Here is a 17,536-nt window from a genome sequence, read left to right on the forward strand (position 1 = left end):
ATATCCAGCAAATGAGACTGAAAAGGAATGATAGGAGAACCAGGAGAGAACAGGGTTATGAAAACCTAGAGAGAAGTGTGATGGACAATGTGAAAAGTTGCAGAGAGACCAAGAAGAAAGAAGATTGAGAAGAGGCCATAGTACCCTGTGGTGTGCATTGATGGAGGCCTTAAATGTAGCTGGGACTGTGTCCCTGTCCTCTTGGCATTCATACGTCTAGTGCAAGGCTTCAAGTGTTTTTATGTCCAGGACCACTCTAGTAATCTGGTGTAACCTATTGGGAGAGGTAGAAACAGGTCAAGCTGATCCCTGGCAGTGAAGTTGAATGTCAGTAACTTGTAGATACTTGTCTTCACTCACTTTTTATCCTCCTGTCCTTTTCTTCCTGTCATACCACATTCTTAGAACTAACCTCCATGCTGAATGGATTAGTTTCTCACTCCTGTTTTCAATCCCTCACTCTCCCCCTTCTCAGACATAAGCATTTTAATTAGAATCATTGCCAGACATCCCTAATAACCAACTCATTACTAATCAGTCATTTGTGAATGTCATCATAATGATATGAATAACTGATTTATATAGCTCCATTAAAATTGCCAAAGCCCTTAATTATGCATATTTAGCTCCAGCCATGACCCTCAGGATTATTTGACCCAGAGGGAGCTGCTGCTTAGATCTGCAGTCGCTGGCTTCTTTCCCAAATACAAGATGGAGTCTCTAAAAAGATAGCTAAATATGCATATGGTTTTTTAAAAAAAATTTTTTTCCCGGAGGCTTTTTGTTCTGAGATGAATGGGTCCTTGTCCCGGTTCTACTCTCAAATAACCTATGGGAAGGGACTTGTGGGACTTTGTTCTTGGAGGGTGAGTGAGGTGCCTCCCTGTGCTTTGTTTTCAGGCACCGGTGATGAAGGGGATGGGCAGACAGTCGGGAGCACATAGCAGCTGGAAGCTCATCTGCTTGCAAGGCTGCTGCTTGTCCACTCTCCCCCCTTCCCCCGGCAGGCGCCGCGATCGTTCCAGGCAGTGTTGGCGGCTCCAGGACTTAGGAACCATGCATCCCTGTTCTGTTTGTTCGTTTCTTTGGTCTGGATCAGTAGATTCCACACAAAGCAGACTCAGAAAACTGCCTGAATGTGGTTTGGGACATGAAAGCTCATCATATTGATGAGCAGAAAAATAACCTTCCTTTCCCCTCTTTTCATTGAAATGGCACATTGACTTGTCACACACAACCCCTCCTTGGGACCTGAGGATTCTGTTTCTTCAGTAGCTCATGTGGCACCGGCCTCCGGAAAATCATTTTGCAGCCCCTCCCAGGGCTTTAGCCATAGCTCTTGGGTCTGTCTGTCCTCCTCCCCTTGTTACCATCTGACTCTTGGAGCCCCTGTCCAACTGCAGGGAAGCAACACTGAGCAATTTCTGTTCCCTTAAATCATCACCCTCAATCTGCTCCACCTCCCAGGTTTGGGCTCCTTGGAGAATGGACAGCTTGAGTATTTTCATCTTGTCCATTTCACCACAAGGGCAGTCTGGCCAGGCTCAGGGCCCCATTCTTTTTTCCACTGGCCCCTGTTGCCCAGGTCCAAGCCTCCAGGCAGCATTGAAGGGCCCAGTGGGTGTTTCACTAACTCCTTCCTCTCCTGTGTCCAATATTGTTTGGGGGGGGGGGGGGGGGGGGGGGGGGGGGGGGGATTTCTATTGTGCTGATCCTTTTTTAAAAAGGTTTTTTTTTTTTTTTTTTGGTTGTTTTTTTTTTTTTTTTTTTTAGTTTTTAATAAGATGGCTTGTGTGTTGAGAAAGCAAAGCTCTATTGTTTTGTACTTTTCTGTTACTATTTAAGGGAGAGCTAAGCCACTCTATATAATAGGTGTTATATACCATTTGCTTAGTCAGTTTTTTTTCTGGCCAGGTGCAAGCTCACAGATAGATGTCCCTCAGTGGCCCAGTAACAACAGCTAGTGGGGAACACCTGTTAGCCTCCCTGAAACTAACTTCCAAGTTAGTTACTCCTGAAAATAATGGGTCTTTGCACCAGTGGAGCCAGTCATGGAGCTAGGTCTTTGGAGTTGTTTGAATTTTTTTTTCTTTCTCCCCTTCCTTTGATATTTTGATACAATGATTCCTTCTTTTCCCTGATAATTCCTATTTGCATGAACACACCACCATGGGAGCAGCTGAGGTTAGGATGCTAAAGAGGTGGGGCTCCCTCCCACCTCACCAACTAGAGGGAAAGGGGACTGTTTCTCCAGCTTAGTCTTCCGATATGGGCAGGTTAAAGGGTGGGGAATTGTTCTTCCCTGGCCTGTTCACTTCACCCCATGCCATATCAAGTTCACATGTCCTTCCAGCCGGTAGTGTAATCCCCAGCCCTATGTCCACCATGTCAGGGAGAGAACAGCTACCCCATTGATCAGTGTCAAGAAAGAGTTAGGCTTTCAGGACATAACCCTGATTTATCTCTAGAGTTTAGGGATAGTTATATATAAGTAAATCTGTGATTCCTTTTAACACAACTGGATTTGACTTGAGCTCTTGGTGCCCACCACAAATAGGACACTCTTCTTGGTCCTTCCCATGGTAGTGGGAACTGAAATCCTTTCCATTTAGGAATTTCTTTTGCTTTTGACTACTTTCATCCTGGGACTATTAGCAGTTTCTCTGGGAGGGTTAACATCCCAGCGGTGCCATCAGACCTGGGCTGCTGACAAAATAACTTTGTCATTATCTTCTGGACTTCTTTCCTCCCCTTATGTCTCCCAGTGCTGCCTTGATATCAGGACATTTAAACACATTTTCAACTTAGTTAAAGTCCCTCTTGGATGACAAAACTCACAGTTCCAGAGTCCTCAGGCTCTGCAGGTGAGCTTGGTGCTGTTTCCTCACCCTCCCCAACCCAGGTGGTCTCACACTGATTTGGCCAAAACCCAGAGAGAAGATGGGACCAGCAAGTCTTGGGTCGTGTTGGAAAGATCCAGCCGTACTTCCACACAAATCTCACCCACTATTGGGGTCATTCTTCAGACTTGTCAGCTGCTAAGTTGGAAAGGGCAGCTTTGTGTGAAGGCCTTGCAGAGTTCTTTCTGCACTGTGAAGAGGGACAGATTCTGCTTTAGCTCATCATACAAGAAACTTTTTGAAAATTTGACCCAGATTATCTTGAAGCCCCATCCAATGAGAGACAGAGGCCAGAGCTAAACTTTATTACACTTCCTGCTTTCAGCCTTAGAAAACTAGTGACAGGTAAAACCAGATAAAGCCCATGTGTTTTGGAAGATTTATGTAAGATTGTCATATGAAATGTATTTGGGAATTACATTAAAACTTTTAACAAAAACTTGGGTCTGCTGCCTTGTGCTCTTTGCCACACAAGATTAGAAGTCACTTTTTCTGAGGGAAGCTAAACTAGCATTCTCAACTGGTTCAGAGACCTTGTTAGGGATTCTCAACTTTGTAGGTACTATTCAACAACAAAACAAAGAGAGCAGACAAGATCAACTTCCATCTCTAACAGTCTGAATCTGCCAAATGAAGGGCATCAATGCCCAGGAAAGAGCTTGCTCCAGGGTAGATGGGCCAGGAATAACCTGGTCATCGATTCCCAGACCTGTAGTCTCTCCTCTGTTCTTTTCTGTCTTACGAGGCTAGAGTTTGGCTCTGTTGTGCTCACTCGTCCCCAGTAGGAGGAAAACTTTCAACTTTGAGTCATCCTTGGACTGAAACCTGTACTTCCTACCTCTGTCTTCCCCTCTATAAAGTGAAATGCGGGAAGGGGCTCCCTTTCGGCTCTGACACTGTTTCTTGGATTATTCAGGGAATGATCATCATTCTTGAACTAAAAAATCTTCACAGAAGCAGGGCCATCTCTCTTCTACCTGTTGGTCCAGAATCAGAGACCGCTGAGTAATAGAAATTCCTCTTAGCAGAAAGTTATGCTGCCTTTTAAATCCTGATCCCTCAACCATTCCTCATCTCAATGCTCCCTCTCAGGGAGGTCCGGGTAACCTGACAACCTTGCCTAGTTCAAGCAGAGTGTCTATAGAGTCTTTCCCTCCCGGCAAATGTAGGCTTAGTTTCTTACTCGACACAATCCTAGAAGGGCTTTGGAAAAGCCCTTGGAGTTGATTTGGGTCCAGGCACATCTTAACCGGAGGAAAAGTAGCTCCCAAGAGATTGTGACTTAGCAGCCCTAGTCAAGAGCCAGAAGAAGTCTGAAGGGCCAACTAGGCCACGCCCTTCATCGTGGAGAAGAGCTAACTGAACACCAGGGAGGTCACCTCACTTGGCCAGAGGTACCTGCGCAGTGCATGAACTTCAGGGGTGCCCTCTGAGCCCTGTTCCTCAACTCCAGAGAGAAGGCTTTTCCCTCTGTGTACCTCAGGCTTCACACAGCCAATAACAAACAGAACTAGGACTGGACATTCAAAGTCTTGTCATTGTTCAAGTGGTGCTTTTTCCTGGACCCCTCCCCAAGCTTCTACCTGAGCAGAGTGAATGCTGAACATCTTCTCTCTAGTGTCTTCTAGTATCTATCCATCCAACACCCTTGCCATTGCACTCCTAACAAGTACCTTTGAGCAGAGTCAGAACTATAGGTCCTCTCTCATTAAAGATAGAGAAAATGAATAAAGGTGTCTTGTCCGTAAACATAAAGGTGGTGATAGACAATAAGGGATTCCAACCCATCTCCTATATCCTACTTTACCCTTTCCCCAGCTTCTTGTGAAAGTGGTAGAAAGGTGGGAGCCAGAGGGGGAGGATGCCATATCTCAACTCCAGAACAAGGAAGGAATTCATTTCATCCAACTCCTGTCTAAACAGGAATTCCTTTGGTACCCCCACCAATGTCTCCAACCAGACATCTCCTTAAAATTAGCATGGGAGAATGGGAGAAGGCATTCCACTTTGGAACCACTGGTAGGAGGAATTTTTTTTTTATTTTTATCAAGCTGAGAGCTGCCTTCCTTTACCTTGCATTTGTTGTTACACCTAATTGTGTCCTTTGCGACCAAGCAAAGCCAATTTTACCTCTTCCTTAGAACACCTCTCCAAATACTTGAAAATAGGTTCATATACTTCCCCTACCCACAGTCCCTGCCTCCCATCTGTTTAATAATGAACGACAAGGCAACAAAGTGAGAGGCCATCCAGGGATCATGGATTTCATTTGAAAAGCACAGGTACAGGAGAGCAGATTTGGAGAGGGGGAGGGTAGCATTTCTCAGACTAAATTGGCCAAGCTGTCTAAAGGGTCACAGCCCATGCCTCCTTCCTGGTGAGGTGGGGGCAGGGACAGGAGGGCCAGTGACAAGCAGGAAGGTTAGATGGGTGTCTCGTGCATGCCTAGGATCCTGGAGAGAGAAGCATAAGAGGGAAGCCCATGAAGTTAGGGGACTAGTGATAACATTCTCAGGGCAAATTGAGAAAGGAGCAGCCTCTAGCCCGCCCCATCTACTTGAGTACCTTTAGGAGCACTAGAATTTAGAGGAGGAAGAGGCCTTAGAGAAGCTATGTGGTGGTGAAGGTCAGAATGGCCACCACATTTCGGTCCTTTCATTGTGGGATGAAGGGCCTGGACTAGATGGCCTCTTAGTTTCATTCTACCTTTTGGACCCCACATTTGAAAAAGGAAGATGAAGCCTAGAGAAGGAAGGGAAGGGACTTTACCCACAGTTAAATGGGTCAAAGGAGGTAGAGTTAGGATTTGAATTCATTTCCTCTGACTCCAAATTCAGTGATACTGAAGCTTTCCCAAATATCCTATCAAGCAGTTGGCTGAGGGCAGAAGTGGTTTGGCTAAGGCAGAAAAAGACGAACTGGCTTGGGGTGAGGGAAGGAAGGGGAGGAGGGCGCTTCTAGGGCTGGCCCTCCGGTTCCTTCCCTTGGGTTCTGAGAAGCATTGGTCACAGTTGCCAGGCACTAGTCATCATAGCCACAAACTCTTCATCTGTGTCCACAGAAGCACTCACACCACTGTAATAATCCAGGAACTCTGCCGCAGTGACCTGCAGGGGAACAGAAGGAGTCTGCCATCCCTAGCCTGACCTGTTCCTTGCCCATCTCCATGCCCTGCTGTGTTCCCTTTAGTGGGGAAGGGGAAGGTGTTCCAGGTACCAAGAAGCAAGGCCATGCAGTGTGGTGAAAAGAGTACTGGCTTTGGGGTCAGGAAGACTGGTTTGGAATCCTGGCCCTGCTTACTAGCTGCACACCCTTGAATAAATCCTCTTTGTAAAAAGAGGGAGTTGGAATAGAATTGGGGCATCTTAAACTTTTTTTTTTCCTTTTGCCGTGATGGACCCCCTTGGCAGCTCGGTGAAGCCTAGGGACCCCTCAGAAAAATGTTTTTAAATGAATAAAAAAATAAAATGCATAGGATTACAAAGGAAACCAGTTGTGTTGAAATACAACTTTCAGAATTCAAAATTAACAAAAAAAAAAGTCCTAACCCCAGGTAAAAAAAAAAAAAAAAATCCCTGGACTAGATGATCATCTTCTAACTCTTAGGGATCAGAGAAACTTGATGAACTAAGCATATGTGCATGAAGCCAAGGGGCTACCTGTCCATCCTTGTCACCAGCATCAAAGTTGTCCAAGAAATGCCGGAATACGTCATCTTCTGTCCACTCGCCACTCTGAAATTTGGGGTTTTCTCGGCCACTGTAGACGCCCCGAAGGTCATCCACAGTCACTACGCCATCTCCACTTTTGTCCAACTTGGCGAAGGCAGCCGCAATGACATCCTTCCGTGCCTGAGACATGGGTGGCTGGGGGTGAGGGAAAAGATCATGGTAATAGAAGAATCCCTCCTGGTGGGAGGGAAAGCCAGAACCTGTAGAAAGATCTGTTATTGCCTGGGAACTTGTAGGTTCGTGTAGAAGATGGTCCATGATTGAACGTTGTGAATCAGATCTGGTATTAGGCCTTTCTTTACCTCTTTGTGATCTGGGCAAACTACTTCCCTTCCATGTGTGTCATTTTTTTATGTAAAGGACTGGGGAAGGTGGGGAGGGGGAATGTCCAAGTATTGGTGGAGGGGAAAGCCCCTTCTTTGGGGTTGAATCCCCCATAAAAGATAGTAAGAATGGCATCCTCTAGTCCCACATTAAGATGTACTTGGCCCATTAGATGTATCTCGATAACCTATGGGCACCTCCAAATCTGCATGTCCCAAGCATATCAATTTTCCTCCTCAATTCTATCCTAAATTTCTCTACTTCTGTTCAGGGTGACACTATTTATTCTTTCAGGTCTCGACCTCAGAGACAATCTCCCTCAGTTTGCACCTGCCCCCTTTCCTCTGATTCAAAACCTCCTCACCTCTCCCTACATCAGCTATGTTTGTTAGCTGCCTGCTTCTTTCTCACAGATGCCAGATCTAGGGCCTTCCCATCCTTAAACAGTGCCATTCAAGTCCCTTATTGCCGTCAGGGTGAAACGGATTCCCCTGTTTAGCATTTAAAGCATTTCACAACTTGGACCAACCTTCCTTTCCTATTTCAAGTTCCTCCCCTTCACGTCCTCCCCAAAGCCAAGCCTGCCAGTATGCCATTCCTCATGGCATTCCATCTCCATGCCTTTCTGTGAGCTAAGCTCCATTCTGGGAAGGTGCTCCCTCACCACCTCCTCCCAGAAGACCTGGTTGGTTTCCTTCTCTGCAAACATTAGTTTCAAGGTCACCTCTCCAGGTCTTTCCTGCTGTTAATGATGTTCCCCAGCTCACCCGAATGAGCAGGCATCTAATGTGTACAGACTTTGTACCAACTTCTGTGGATGTTTCCCTTAATAGAAGGGAAGCCCCTTGAGAGCAGGGACTTTTTGAGCTGAGCCCAGTGCTTGCTTGGCCTGGTAGGCACAATACATGCCTGTTGCAGTCTGCAGTTGGCTGGCTCACCAGGCTGCCAGTATGCACCCTTTCACAGGCTCTTTCTAAGGGGAAGGAGAATTCTTACCCGTAAGGCACGGAGAAACTCCTCCAGGTCTAAGGTCCCACTGCCATCCCGGTCCCACTGCTTGCAGATGTGCTCAGCCTCACCAGCCTCCAGGGCCAGCCCCAGCTCTTCCAGTCCCCGATGCAGCTCTTCTGCATCTAAGGCCCGACTTCTGTTGGCATCCAGTCGGCGAAAAAATCTGGTGGGTTGGGAAATGGAGAGGGAGGTAGCTGGCTGCTGGGCAGAAGGGACCTAAACCAGAAGCTTCAGGGGGAAGGGGGGGAGATTTACCTGGCCAGGCCTTTGATACCAGATGCCCCCCGCTCCAGGCACTTGGCTCGAAGTTTCTCAATGGCATTGGTGGCCTCCATAGTTTGTGAACTGCAAGAAAGAATGACTCCTGTGAATGGAGTGGGGCCCCTCACACTACCTCCCCCTCCCCCCCCCCATGCCACTTTCTGTGGTCATGACATCATTTTGTAATCCACCCTTCCCTTGCCTCTTTCAGAGCTTGGGTTTTTAAACATAACCTTGTAAACCAGGGAAACGGAGTCATCCTCCCCTCCAACCCTAGTCCTTACCTTGTTTCCGCACCTATAATCCTGGGAGACAGATGCTTTCTGAGCCTGCCTCTCTGTAACCTGAGTGCAAAGCTTACTGCTTGGGATGCGACTAGGCTGGGAGGGGCAGAATGGATGACCTCAGTTCCAGGTATCCTTTAAGTGTATTGAGTTGGCTCTCAGAGAGCCTGGGTAAGTGCCAGGACTCCTGAGAAGGGGTGGGCTGCCCTAAGAGGGCAATACAAAGACTGCTTTCAAAAAGCTGAGAATTCCAAGAAATGCAAACTCTGATGCGTCCTTTGGTCAACTAGGGGCCAAAGTCGTTCCCCTTGCCCCGCGTTCTCTCTCCCCCCTCCCCCCCCCAGAACTCCCACTCACCTGCGGTGTTTCTTCAGAGACTATGCTGGTCTAGATGTTTCTTCTGGGCTTCTAGGGAGTTCTGCCCCAGCTCCAGAAGTCAGCGTCCTGGCACTGCACGTTGCTAAGGGACCAAGTGTCCACTGGGGCTGGGAGGAGTTATAACCCTCCCAGCTGTAACCCTTTCACTACCTAGAGTCAGCAATAGCCAAGCCTACTGCCCTTGGGATGATAAACAGTTGAATCTGACTTAGTAGTTTTCATTTCCTTTCAGATCTTACAGGGATTTTGGCACTTTGATGGCCCTGAGGCCATCGATGGGGACTGGCCTCTGTAGGGGGCCAGATATCATTGACCCCAGGTTCTAGGAAGCACAAGATGGCCACAGTCCAGGCCCCTGCAAAAATGCCATCAGCAGCCCTGCCTTTTCCCTGAAAGTGTCACATCGTTTATTTGGCTTGCCTTGTGATCAGTGCCTCAGTGCCAGGTAGGGATGGCCTGGGGGAGAGATAGAGGAATTCAGAGACCTAGGTTTGAGTCCCAAATTAGTTGTAGGAACTTGGCTCCTAAACTGCCTGATCTAGAAGAGACTTCTGTTCCTTGGGTCTCAGTTTGCTCGTCTGTAAAATGGGGACATTTGCCGAAATCCTGTTTAAAAGCTCCCTGTGGGGTCTAAATCTCAGACTCTGAACCATTGCAATTGGAACCCTCAATCTAAAGGGACGAAGGACAGATATCTTGTGACTGCAGGCAAGTGGTTATGATTATGAGACCAGGAAGAGAGAGAGTGAGTGTGTGTGTGTGTGTGTGTGTGGTGGGCACCATCCTCCTGGTGCTTAGGATTCAGTCAACTGAAATATGGTTTAGTTAAAAGAATGCTGAATGTAGAGTCAGGAGTATCTGGGGCCAAGGACCACATTGCTATAATGGCTATTAGAACTGGACTTCATTTCTCAAACTATTAAAGAAAGACTGGACAATAGCACTGAAATAACAAGTATGTCAGTAATGGTCCAGGCTTCTGAATCCCCCAAGGAGGCAAAGGGAGATTGAGGACAGTTTTCTGGGCTAAAGAGGTGCCCTCCCCATCCTGGCACACCACCCATTAGCAACTTAGCCCAGATCCCTCTCCATCCCCCTACCCACCAGGGATTTAGGCAAGTTGAGGATGGGTGCCTGAGCATTGGCTCCCACTTTGGGCCCCACACTCAGCTGACAAGAGGAATAGGATAGCCCAGGTCCATATCCCATGCCTGCTTTCTCCTCATTCACGGCAAGGGAGTCATGGCCTTTGGTTTATTCTCAAGAGTCCTGCCTCCCTTTGTTGCAAGTGCCAGAGGACAGGTACTGAAAACCTGAACAAAATTAGCGATCCCCACCTCCCTCCCATTCTTCTAGAATAGAAAATAGGGACATTCTTCTCTTACAGAGCTAGTATTGTTAGCTACAAAGGCACTGTCACGGCACCCTTCACAAAGGCAGCTTGGGAGGGGTAGGAAGAGATCGGACCACTGAGAAACCGTCCCAGGAGAAACACTGGACTTTTAGCAGGAAGGCAGGCAGGCAGACAGGCTCCGTGGGTTCAAGTTCTTGTTTGTCCCTTGCTAGCTGTACGGCTTTAGACCCACTTCTTTCTGTATCTAATAGAAGGGTTATACTAGGTGGTCTCTAAGGTCTCTGCCAGCTCCAAACTGAAGCCTTGCTACCCACTAGTACAACAGGCAGAGCCCTGTGCAGGACATGTGGAGGCAGAAACAGCATGCACGGGCCTTTCCTTCCACCCATGTGTTGGATGGAGGCTCTGGAGAACAGAAATGAAATTTCCCGAGTTAGTTAGCCGGCCCCTGACAGCCCAATGTGAACCTCTCCCAGTCTTTTGTGTGCAAAGCCAGGACAGATGTGAGGAGACCCTGTGTGATTCGATCAGAGAATTAGGGAAATGAAGTGGCAAAATGTTCTTTTATTTGCTTTTATAAAAAAGTGAAATATTTATCCTCAAACGGTGAACTTCCCATTTAATAGCTCAGCTTGAGAATGACCCCCATAGAAAACAGACATGTAAAATATAGACATCTATTAGATATAAAAAAGGATTTCTAGTTGGCTACATAGAGCTGCCCCCCAGTCTGTATTCCCGTAGTCTGAGCTCTTCTAAAGAGATGTCCAGGTCAAACCCTGGTATCACAGACTTCAAATGAAGGTTCGAATTCTTTTAGGCTGGAATTCAGCTCCACTGAGTATCACCTGACATCAGAATTATTCACCAGAGCATGGAAACCACTGGTTTTTTAATCCAGTAGTTTCCCCTGTAACAGGCCTTGTAGAAACCAGTTGGCTCAATATTAGTAGGTAGAGAAGTATAAGCCCTGGCTAAACCTTCCAACCATTTGATATGAATGGAGGTTAGTTGGGCGACTTGGGAAATCAACTCCCCCTTGAATTTTTAAAAAATAAAAAAATGTAGAATTTGAAAAAGAGCATTTTAAAATACACTCAAACTTATTAAAGCTGATACAAAAGTGTGAGTGGCTTAGAACACAGGCTACATATTAAGTGAACAAACCTTTGTGTTCTAGATCACTACTGTATTATTCAAAATAAGAATAATTCTAATTCCTCGAGGAATTCCTCTGCTACCTCTAGGGATGGCACTATTCTCAAAATACGGATCACTGTCGAGGCTGCTAACAGAAACAGGAAGCTAGCAGAAGGAATGGGGTAGGAAAAAAGACACAGGTTTTACTGGGCTTTTTAAAGCCTCAATCTGTAATAACCTTGATCTTCAGAAAGGCCAATCGATCTGCCCTTTCCAACTACATGCTGATTTTCCCTTTTCTAAGTCTGGGGTTTTTTCAGGACGGTGTTACTTTTGCCTGGAGACTCAGTTCCCCGAAGAAGTCAGGTTCCCTATCAATAACCTCACTGCATTATTGCACCCAGAAACCCTTCTACTATCAAATAGGACCTGGCTTCCAAACCCAAATGGAAATTTAGAGAAACTGCCCCTGTGTTTTTTCTTTAAACTTTTCTCTAAGACATTGTCTCCCTCGTTGAGATGCAAGCCTATGTTCATCCTGAGTTTGAAGATCCTGCAGAGAGAAATCTTTTTAAGGGGAGAAGAGATTGGGGGTAAAGGAAGAAACCATGTCCCTGAATCTAGAGTCCTTATACCTGTGGCTCCTCTCCTGAAAGACAAGTGGGTTTACAAGGACCCCTGTCTCAGTGGCGCAGGGCTAGGAACAGACCCAGAATTGCTTCTCTGGGAGAGGCCCGGGAGGATCCTGATCGCCCCAGGTTTTCATGGCTACCACCACAAGGAGAAGGACTGGAAAGAAGCCTCTGGAGGAAGAGAGAGGCTACCAGACAGGACAGCTCACACTGTGGTTCCAAACATAGTCTGGTCCAAATCCTTGTCATCTACATCATCTTCACTGAGAGAGAAGGCCTGGCTGTTGGAGAGTGGGCAGGAGGGCCCACCAGTCCCAGGTGTCCCATCGGGGAGTGGGGAACTGCTGGCACTCGGGGACCCTGACCTGGCCAAAGGGCCCAGTTGCTCCCCTTCAGCCATGTAGGCCAACAGGCTGTCCAGCAGAGGCCGGCGCTGGCAGATTTTGTGCAAGAGCTCACTGCGGTGCTTCAGCTGCACGATCAAGGCGTCTTTCTCCTGAATCACAGTCAGAAGCTTCTGGACAGTCCCCTCTGAAGAAAAGAGCTTTTCCTGAAGATCTGCGATCTCTCTTTGCAGGAGTAGAGACACATACCAGGAAGAAAAAAAAGAACTTTTGGTTTCAATCAATTCAACAAGCATCGATTAAGATTCTACCTCGTGTCAGACACGGGGTCATGCACCTTTCCTGCCCTCAGGGAGCTTACATTCTACCCACCCAAAATAGTAAATGCAAGGTCCCTGGAGGAGAAAGTATCAACCCCAACAGGAAAAGCTGACTTAGCTTACTAAGCCCTAAAGGATGAGCAGGAGGATGAGTGGCCCATAGGATGCAAGGGCACAGAGATGGGACTTAGTATTTGGCGTATGGCCTGAAGGTAAAGCATGTGAAGGTGAATAGTGAGAAACGGTCTGAAATGGTAGGTGGGAGGTGACTGGCTTTCAGTGTGAAATGAGGAAGCTATTTTTTCCCAAAAGCAATAGAGTCACTGAATATCACAAGGGACTAATCTTTATGGTCAGACTTGTGACTCAGGAATATCACTTCAGTAGCTGGGTGCAAAATGACCTGGAGAAAAAAGAAGCTGGAAGCAGACAGAATAATGAGAAGTCAGGAAGGCGAGAGTTAAACCCAGCCTCAGCCAAGGGGCCCTGGGAAGGTGATTAACCCTTCCCTACCTGCCTCTTTTTCCTCAACTGTCAAATGGCTCCTCACCCACAGGTTGTTGTGAGGATCAAATGAGCTATTTATACAGTGGTTGACACTGGCACTTATGGTGCTTAAGGAATGCTTATTTCCTCCCTTCCTAGTGCAAGTGAGAGATGATGCAGGCCCAAACTAGAGTTCTAGTTGCGTAAGTATAGAGAAGAGAAGAGAAACCATGTGAGAAATGTGATGAAGGCAGAAATGATAGGACAGATTTTATAAATAGAAAGTGAGGAAGTACCAAAGGTGACTCAGCTGGAAGAGAGATACTTTCAATAAAAAGAAAGAGGGTGGAGAAAGGTGCAGTCAGAGGCAAGACCACAAGTTTTGTTTTGGACATGGTGAGTACGGGATCTGGAAGGTAGGTCCAGAGGCAGAAACGTGCAACAGACAGCGCTGACTCGGGACCAATTAGAACTAGATATACAAATCTAAGGCTCATCTACCTGCACGGGGATGATAACTGGACCGAGTGGATTCAATCACTAAGGAGAATGAAAAGGAGAAATGAGGACCCAGGATAAAATCCTAGAAGACATCCATGTTGAAAGGAGAGAAGCTAGATACTAAACCTGCAAATTTTCCCATCAAAAAATGTATATGAGGACTCTGCACACTTTCAAGCAGGTTACAATTCATCCCATTCCACTGGGAACCCTGCCCCTGCTCCTTGTTTACCCAGTAGAAATGGTACAACTCGCATTTCTCTACCGATTCAAGGTTTGCAAAGTGCCTTCCTAGGAATAACTCTGTGAGATAGGTGACACAAGTAGCCTCTCCATTTTACAGATGAGGGAATGGAAGCTGACATGCAGTCACTTGGCCAAAGTCACAGAGCTAATAAGTGAAAGATCCAGGGCTTGGACCCAAGTCCAGCACTTTTCTTGTTACTTCACAACTGCTCTTCTGATACTGGAGACTACTCATATGCTGCTTTATGTCCTCCCAACAAATCCTAGTTAGAAAGCAACCTGTCCTGGTGAAACGTATCCCTGGGGCTGTGGAGATGAGGGCCCCCTCAAATCAAGAACAATCCAGGGCATCTAGGGCTCACCCTGGTCTGTGGCTTAGTGTAGCCACCGGACCATGCTTCTGACAGCTCTGTTCTAGACTAGAAGAATAGCCTTCTACTCTTAACTGGCCTCCATAGGGTTCACTTCTCACTCCAAGTCATCCTTTATGGATTACTGTTTGAATGAGCTTCCTAAAACTTAATCTTTTGTTTTTTAAAAAAATACCTTCAGGTGCTCCCTCCCCTTTGTATCTTAATAAATGCACATTGAATAAAAGCATAAATATTATATCCTTGCATTTGAGATTCTCTCTATCTTGATCCCATCAACCTTTTCAACTTTACCTCACTGGACTTTTTTTCCCCAAATTTTAAAATTTATTTCAAACTTAAGTACAAAATAAAAAAAGAAAAAACATTGCCACGTATACAGCAGACCATAAGAGAGGCCTCAATAGAAAGCAATAAATTTCTATTTCAAGAAAATCTATATAATAAATATTACAGGTTGTTTTCAAAGCTGCCCAGCTTTTTCCTTTTTACTTCCTTGTTGTTTTTCTTTTGTTCTTGGTGCACTTTTTATTCCTTCTTTTCCCCCCCTCCCCAAAGAAGCCTACAATTAAGTAAAGCTATCTACGCATACACACACATAGGTGCGAATATCCAGTCTTGCACATATATATATATATACATATAAGATTGTATTATGTTTATTTCATCCTATCATCTGTGTCTGTGAAGGTGGATAACATCTTCCTTCATAAGTCCAAGGCTTTTCATGTTTTTCTAAATCAACCAACTCATTCCCTACCCTACCCAATCATATTCTATCTGAGAGATTGTCTATGAAAGTTCCCCCCCCAATTTTCTGCATTCCTTCTATTCTTGGCTGCATGGGTTTCATTTATACAAGGAAATTCCGATTTAAAATAAGCAAAATTATTCATTTTACATTTCAACAGTGCTCTCACTTTGTAATATGGTTTAAAGTCTGGTACTACTGAATCTGCTTCCTTTACACTGTTTTTCCTCTGGTTTCTTTGAAGTTTCTGACTTTTTGTTCTTCTCAATGAATTACGTTATCATTGTTTTCTAACTCAGTAAGATAATTTTTTAGTAATTTAATTGGGAAGGCATTAAATAAAAAGACTTCTTAGGTAAAATTGCCTTTTTTATTATATTGGTTTTACATACCCATGAAAAATAAATATTACTTCAATTATTTAGATCTAAATTTATTTGTATAAAAAAGTGTTTTATGTTTATATTCTTATAGCTCCTGTATGTTTGGGCGGGTATACTCTCAGGTATTTTATATTGTCTAGTTATTTTAAACAATATTAAATAATATTGCTGACACAAAGTACAGTTTCCCTATTTTTCCTCTTTTGATTAAATCTATTTTAGCTTTAACTTTGTCTGAAATCATGATTATTATCCTTGCTTTTTTAATATATAATGAATTCTATTCTTCATCTTTATTGTGTGTATCTCATTTTTATAGCATTTCCTGAAAATAACACATTGCTGAATTCAAATTTTTAATCTATCAGTTTCCATTCTATGGGCAAATTCATCCTATTCACATTCTAAGCTATAATTACTTGTACATTTTTCTCCTTCCAATCTTTCCACACTATTCTTTCCTCCCTATTTACATAATCCCTCTTCACTTCTCTGCTTTATTTCCATCTGCTACCTTTGCCCTCCTATTTCTTGACCTACCCACCCCAATAAGAGTGGCTCCTCCTACACTGTCCCCTTGCCCTCTCATAGAAGTCTTGTACCCTTCTCTGTGTTCTTCCTCTTTAACCCATTTCCCCATGAAAGTAAAGTTCCAGCACTACCTATCCTTCCCCCTACTAGCTTCTTCCTTGTGGCAGGCTTCTCCTTTTCACAATGTGATACAGCCAAGTTGAACACTCCCATCCCTATTCCTAGTTCTCTTGTCTGCAAGACGGTATTATTACGCCCGGGCTTCCCTCCCCCCCTCCCAGCCCAGCCTGTTGCCCCTCCATTGGCCACCACTTTAAGGACCACTGCTTCCACTAAACTTTCTTTGACCACACACCCTCCCTCCCTGCCCGCAGAGCCCCCTCCTCAGATTTCTCAGGCTGCTCTGCCCAGACCGCTCTTTTGGGTTATGCCATTGCCCCCAGCATGCTGCACGTGGGACAAGGAGACCAGACAGGAGTTCATGGGAGTAACAAGTTTCAGGGGAGGCGACTCCCTTGACCGATATGGCCTCAGAGAGTGACCGCGAGCCCGGAGAGGCTCGGCTAGTAGGTGTCAGAGGCAGGATCAGACCCCGGCGAGGCCGGCCCTCTGTCCGCTCGTGAAGAAATCGCTTAACAAGTGGGGGAGCGCGCCAGCCCCCCATGCGATCCGACAGCGGCTTCTTGGGATGCACAAGTTCTCACCCTGATCGGAGCATCCTTCCTTAGCCCCCTGGGCGTCTTTCCTCTGCCTCTCTGTTCCTCCAGCCTCCCCTAAGCCTCCTTCGGTCTCCTCACCCCCTGCCCTTTCTCTCAAGGCCTCTTAGTGCCTCCCCGCCCCTTTCACCCCCCGGCACTGCTCGGGCCTGGCTCCCCTTGCTCTTGCACAGAATCCCCTGGTTCCCACACGCCCCCATCCTCCATCACTTCTCCCTCCCCCCGACTTGCTTTTCCCACCTCTGGCCCCTTCCGAGTCCCCTGTGGTCCCCTAGGCTCCTCCAGCCTGCCCTCACTCCCAGGGCCCCTCGCAAGCCCCTGCTGACCGCGCGGTTTAATACTCCCCAATCCTCCGTGATTCCTCTAGACCCCTGTCCCAGCCCCGCCGTCGCTCCTCCTCCCCCAATAGTCCCAACCCCCTACAGTCCCTAGTCTTCCCCAAACGCGCCCAGTGCTCGCTCCCGATCGCACCGGAGGCCCCAAGCTCCCCGCCTTCCCGCTTCTGCGCCCCCACTCTCTCCCAGCGCCCTCGCCATCCCCGCGGGCCCGGCCCCCGGCTCTCACCGGTCCTTGGCCCGGCCCAGCTCGCGGAGCGCCCCGCGCAGCTGCTCGTCTTTGCGGATGAGACTTTCCGCTTGCTCCCGCACCGTGCGCTCCGCCGCCCCGAGGCGCGCCTCCAGCTCCGCCGCCCTCCGGTGCACGGCTGCCAGGTGAGCGTTCGCCTCCCGGATCTGCACGGGGGACGGGCCCGACATGGCCCCTCCAGGCCCCTGGACTCTCTCCGGAAACCGCCGCCGGACCCAAAGACTCCGCCCCGCTCCCTCTTAAAGGCCAATCACTGATCACAACTCTACCAGTTGGAGCCAATCCAC

General features: G+C 46.9%; 3 protein-coding genes across 20 annotated transcripts in view; 1 reads left to right on the forward strand and 2 right to left on the reverse strand.

The window, feature by feature from the left end:
- The window catches only part of RANBP3 (RAN binding protein 3), a 77,313-nt gene extending 70,950 nt beyond the window's left edge, over nucleotides 1-6,363 (forward strand). For 16 of the 17 annotated variants that reach the window (XM_023496725.2, XM_023496721.2, XM_012542040.3 and 13 more), the window contains one exon: nucleotides 901-1,665. In XM_023496725.2, coding sequence (XP_023352493.1) covers nucleotides 901-944 — 44 coding nt within the window. In that variant the 3' untranslated portion in view covers nucleotides 945-1,665. Of the gene's footprint in view, nucleotides 1-900; nucleotides 1,666-5,961 lie in introns of those variants that run through there. The other variant, XM_023496722.2, reaches the window with a different exon arrangement.
- Nucleotides 5,819-9,100, reverse strand: CAPS (calcyphosine). 2 transcript variants are annotated; one of them, XM_012542052.3, is made up of 5 exons: nucleotides 8,869-9,100; nucleotides 8,222-8,311; nucleotides 7,952-8,129; nucleotides 6,560-6,766; nucleotides 5,819-6,007 (listed from the first exon to the last, which is right to left on the reverse strand). In XM_012542052.3, the coding sequence occupies exons 2-5, from the start codon at nucleotides 8,299-8,301 to the stop codon at nucleotides 5,906-5,908; spliced, it is 567 nt and encodes a 188-aa protein (XP_012397506.1). In that variant the 5' UTR covers nucleotides 8,302-8,311; nucleotides 8,869-9,100; the 3' UTR covers nucleotides 5,819-5,905. The 2 variants fall into 2 exon arrangements, with proteins under 2 accessions (XP_012397506.1, XP_003760671.1); XM_003760623.4 differs by lacking the exon at nucleotides 8,869-9,100 and adding an exon at nucleotides 8,512-8,570.
- A 1,687-nt stretch (nucleotides 9,101-10,787) lies between these two features.
- Nucleotides 10,788-17,470, reverse strand: VMAC (vimentin type intermediate filament associated coiled-coil protein). The gene is made up of 2 exons (XM_003760632.4): nucleotides 17,229-17,470; nucleotides 10,788-12,584 (listed from the first exon to the last, which is right to left on the reverse strand). The coding sequence occupies exons 1-2, from the start codon at nucleotides 17,417-17,419 to the stop codon at nucleotides 12,221-12,223; spliced, it is 555 nt and encodes a 184-aa protein (XP_003760680.1). The 5' UTR covers nucleotides 17,420-17,470; the 3' UTR covers nucleotides 10,788-12,220.
- Between the last annotated feature and the right edge of the window lie 66 nt (nucleotides 17,471-17,536).

This window comes from Sarcophilus harrisii, chromosome 1 (genome assembly GCF_902635505.1).
Source record: "Sarcophilus harrisii chromosome 1, mSarHar1.11, whole genome shotgun sequence".
NCBI lineage: Eukaryota > Metazoa > Chordata > Mammalia > Dasyuromorphia > Dasyuridae > Sarcophilus > Sarcophilus harrisii.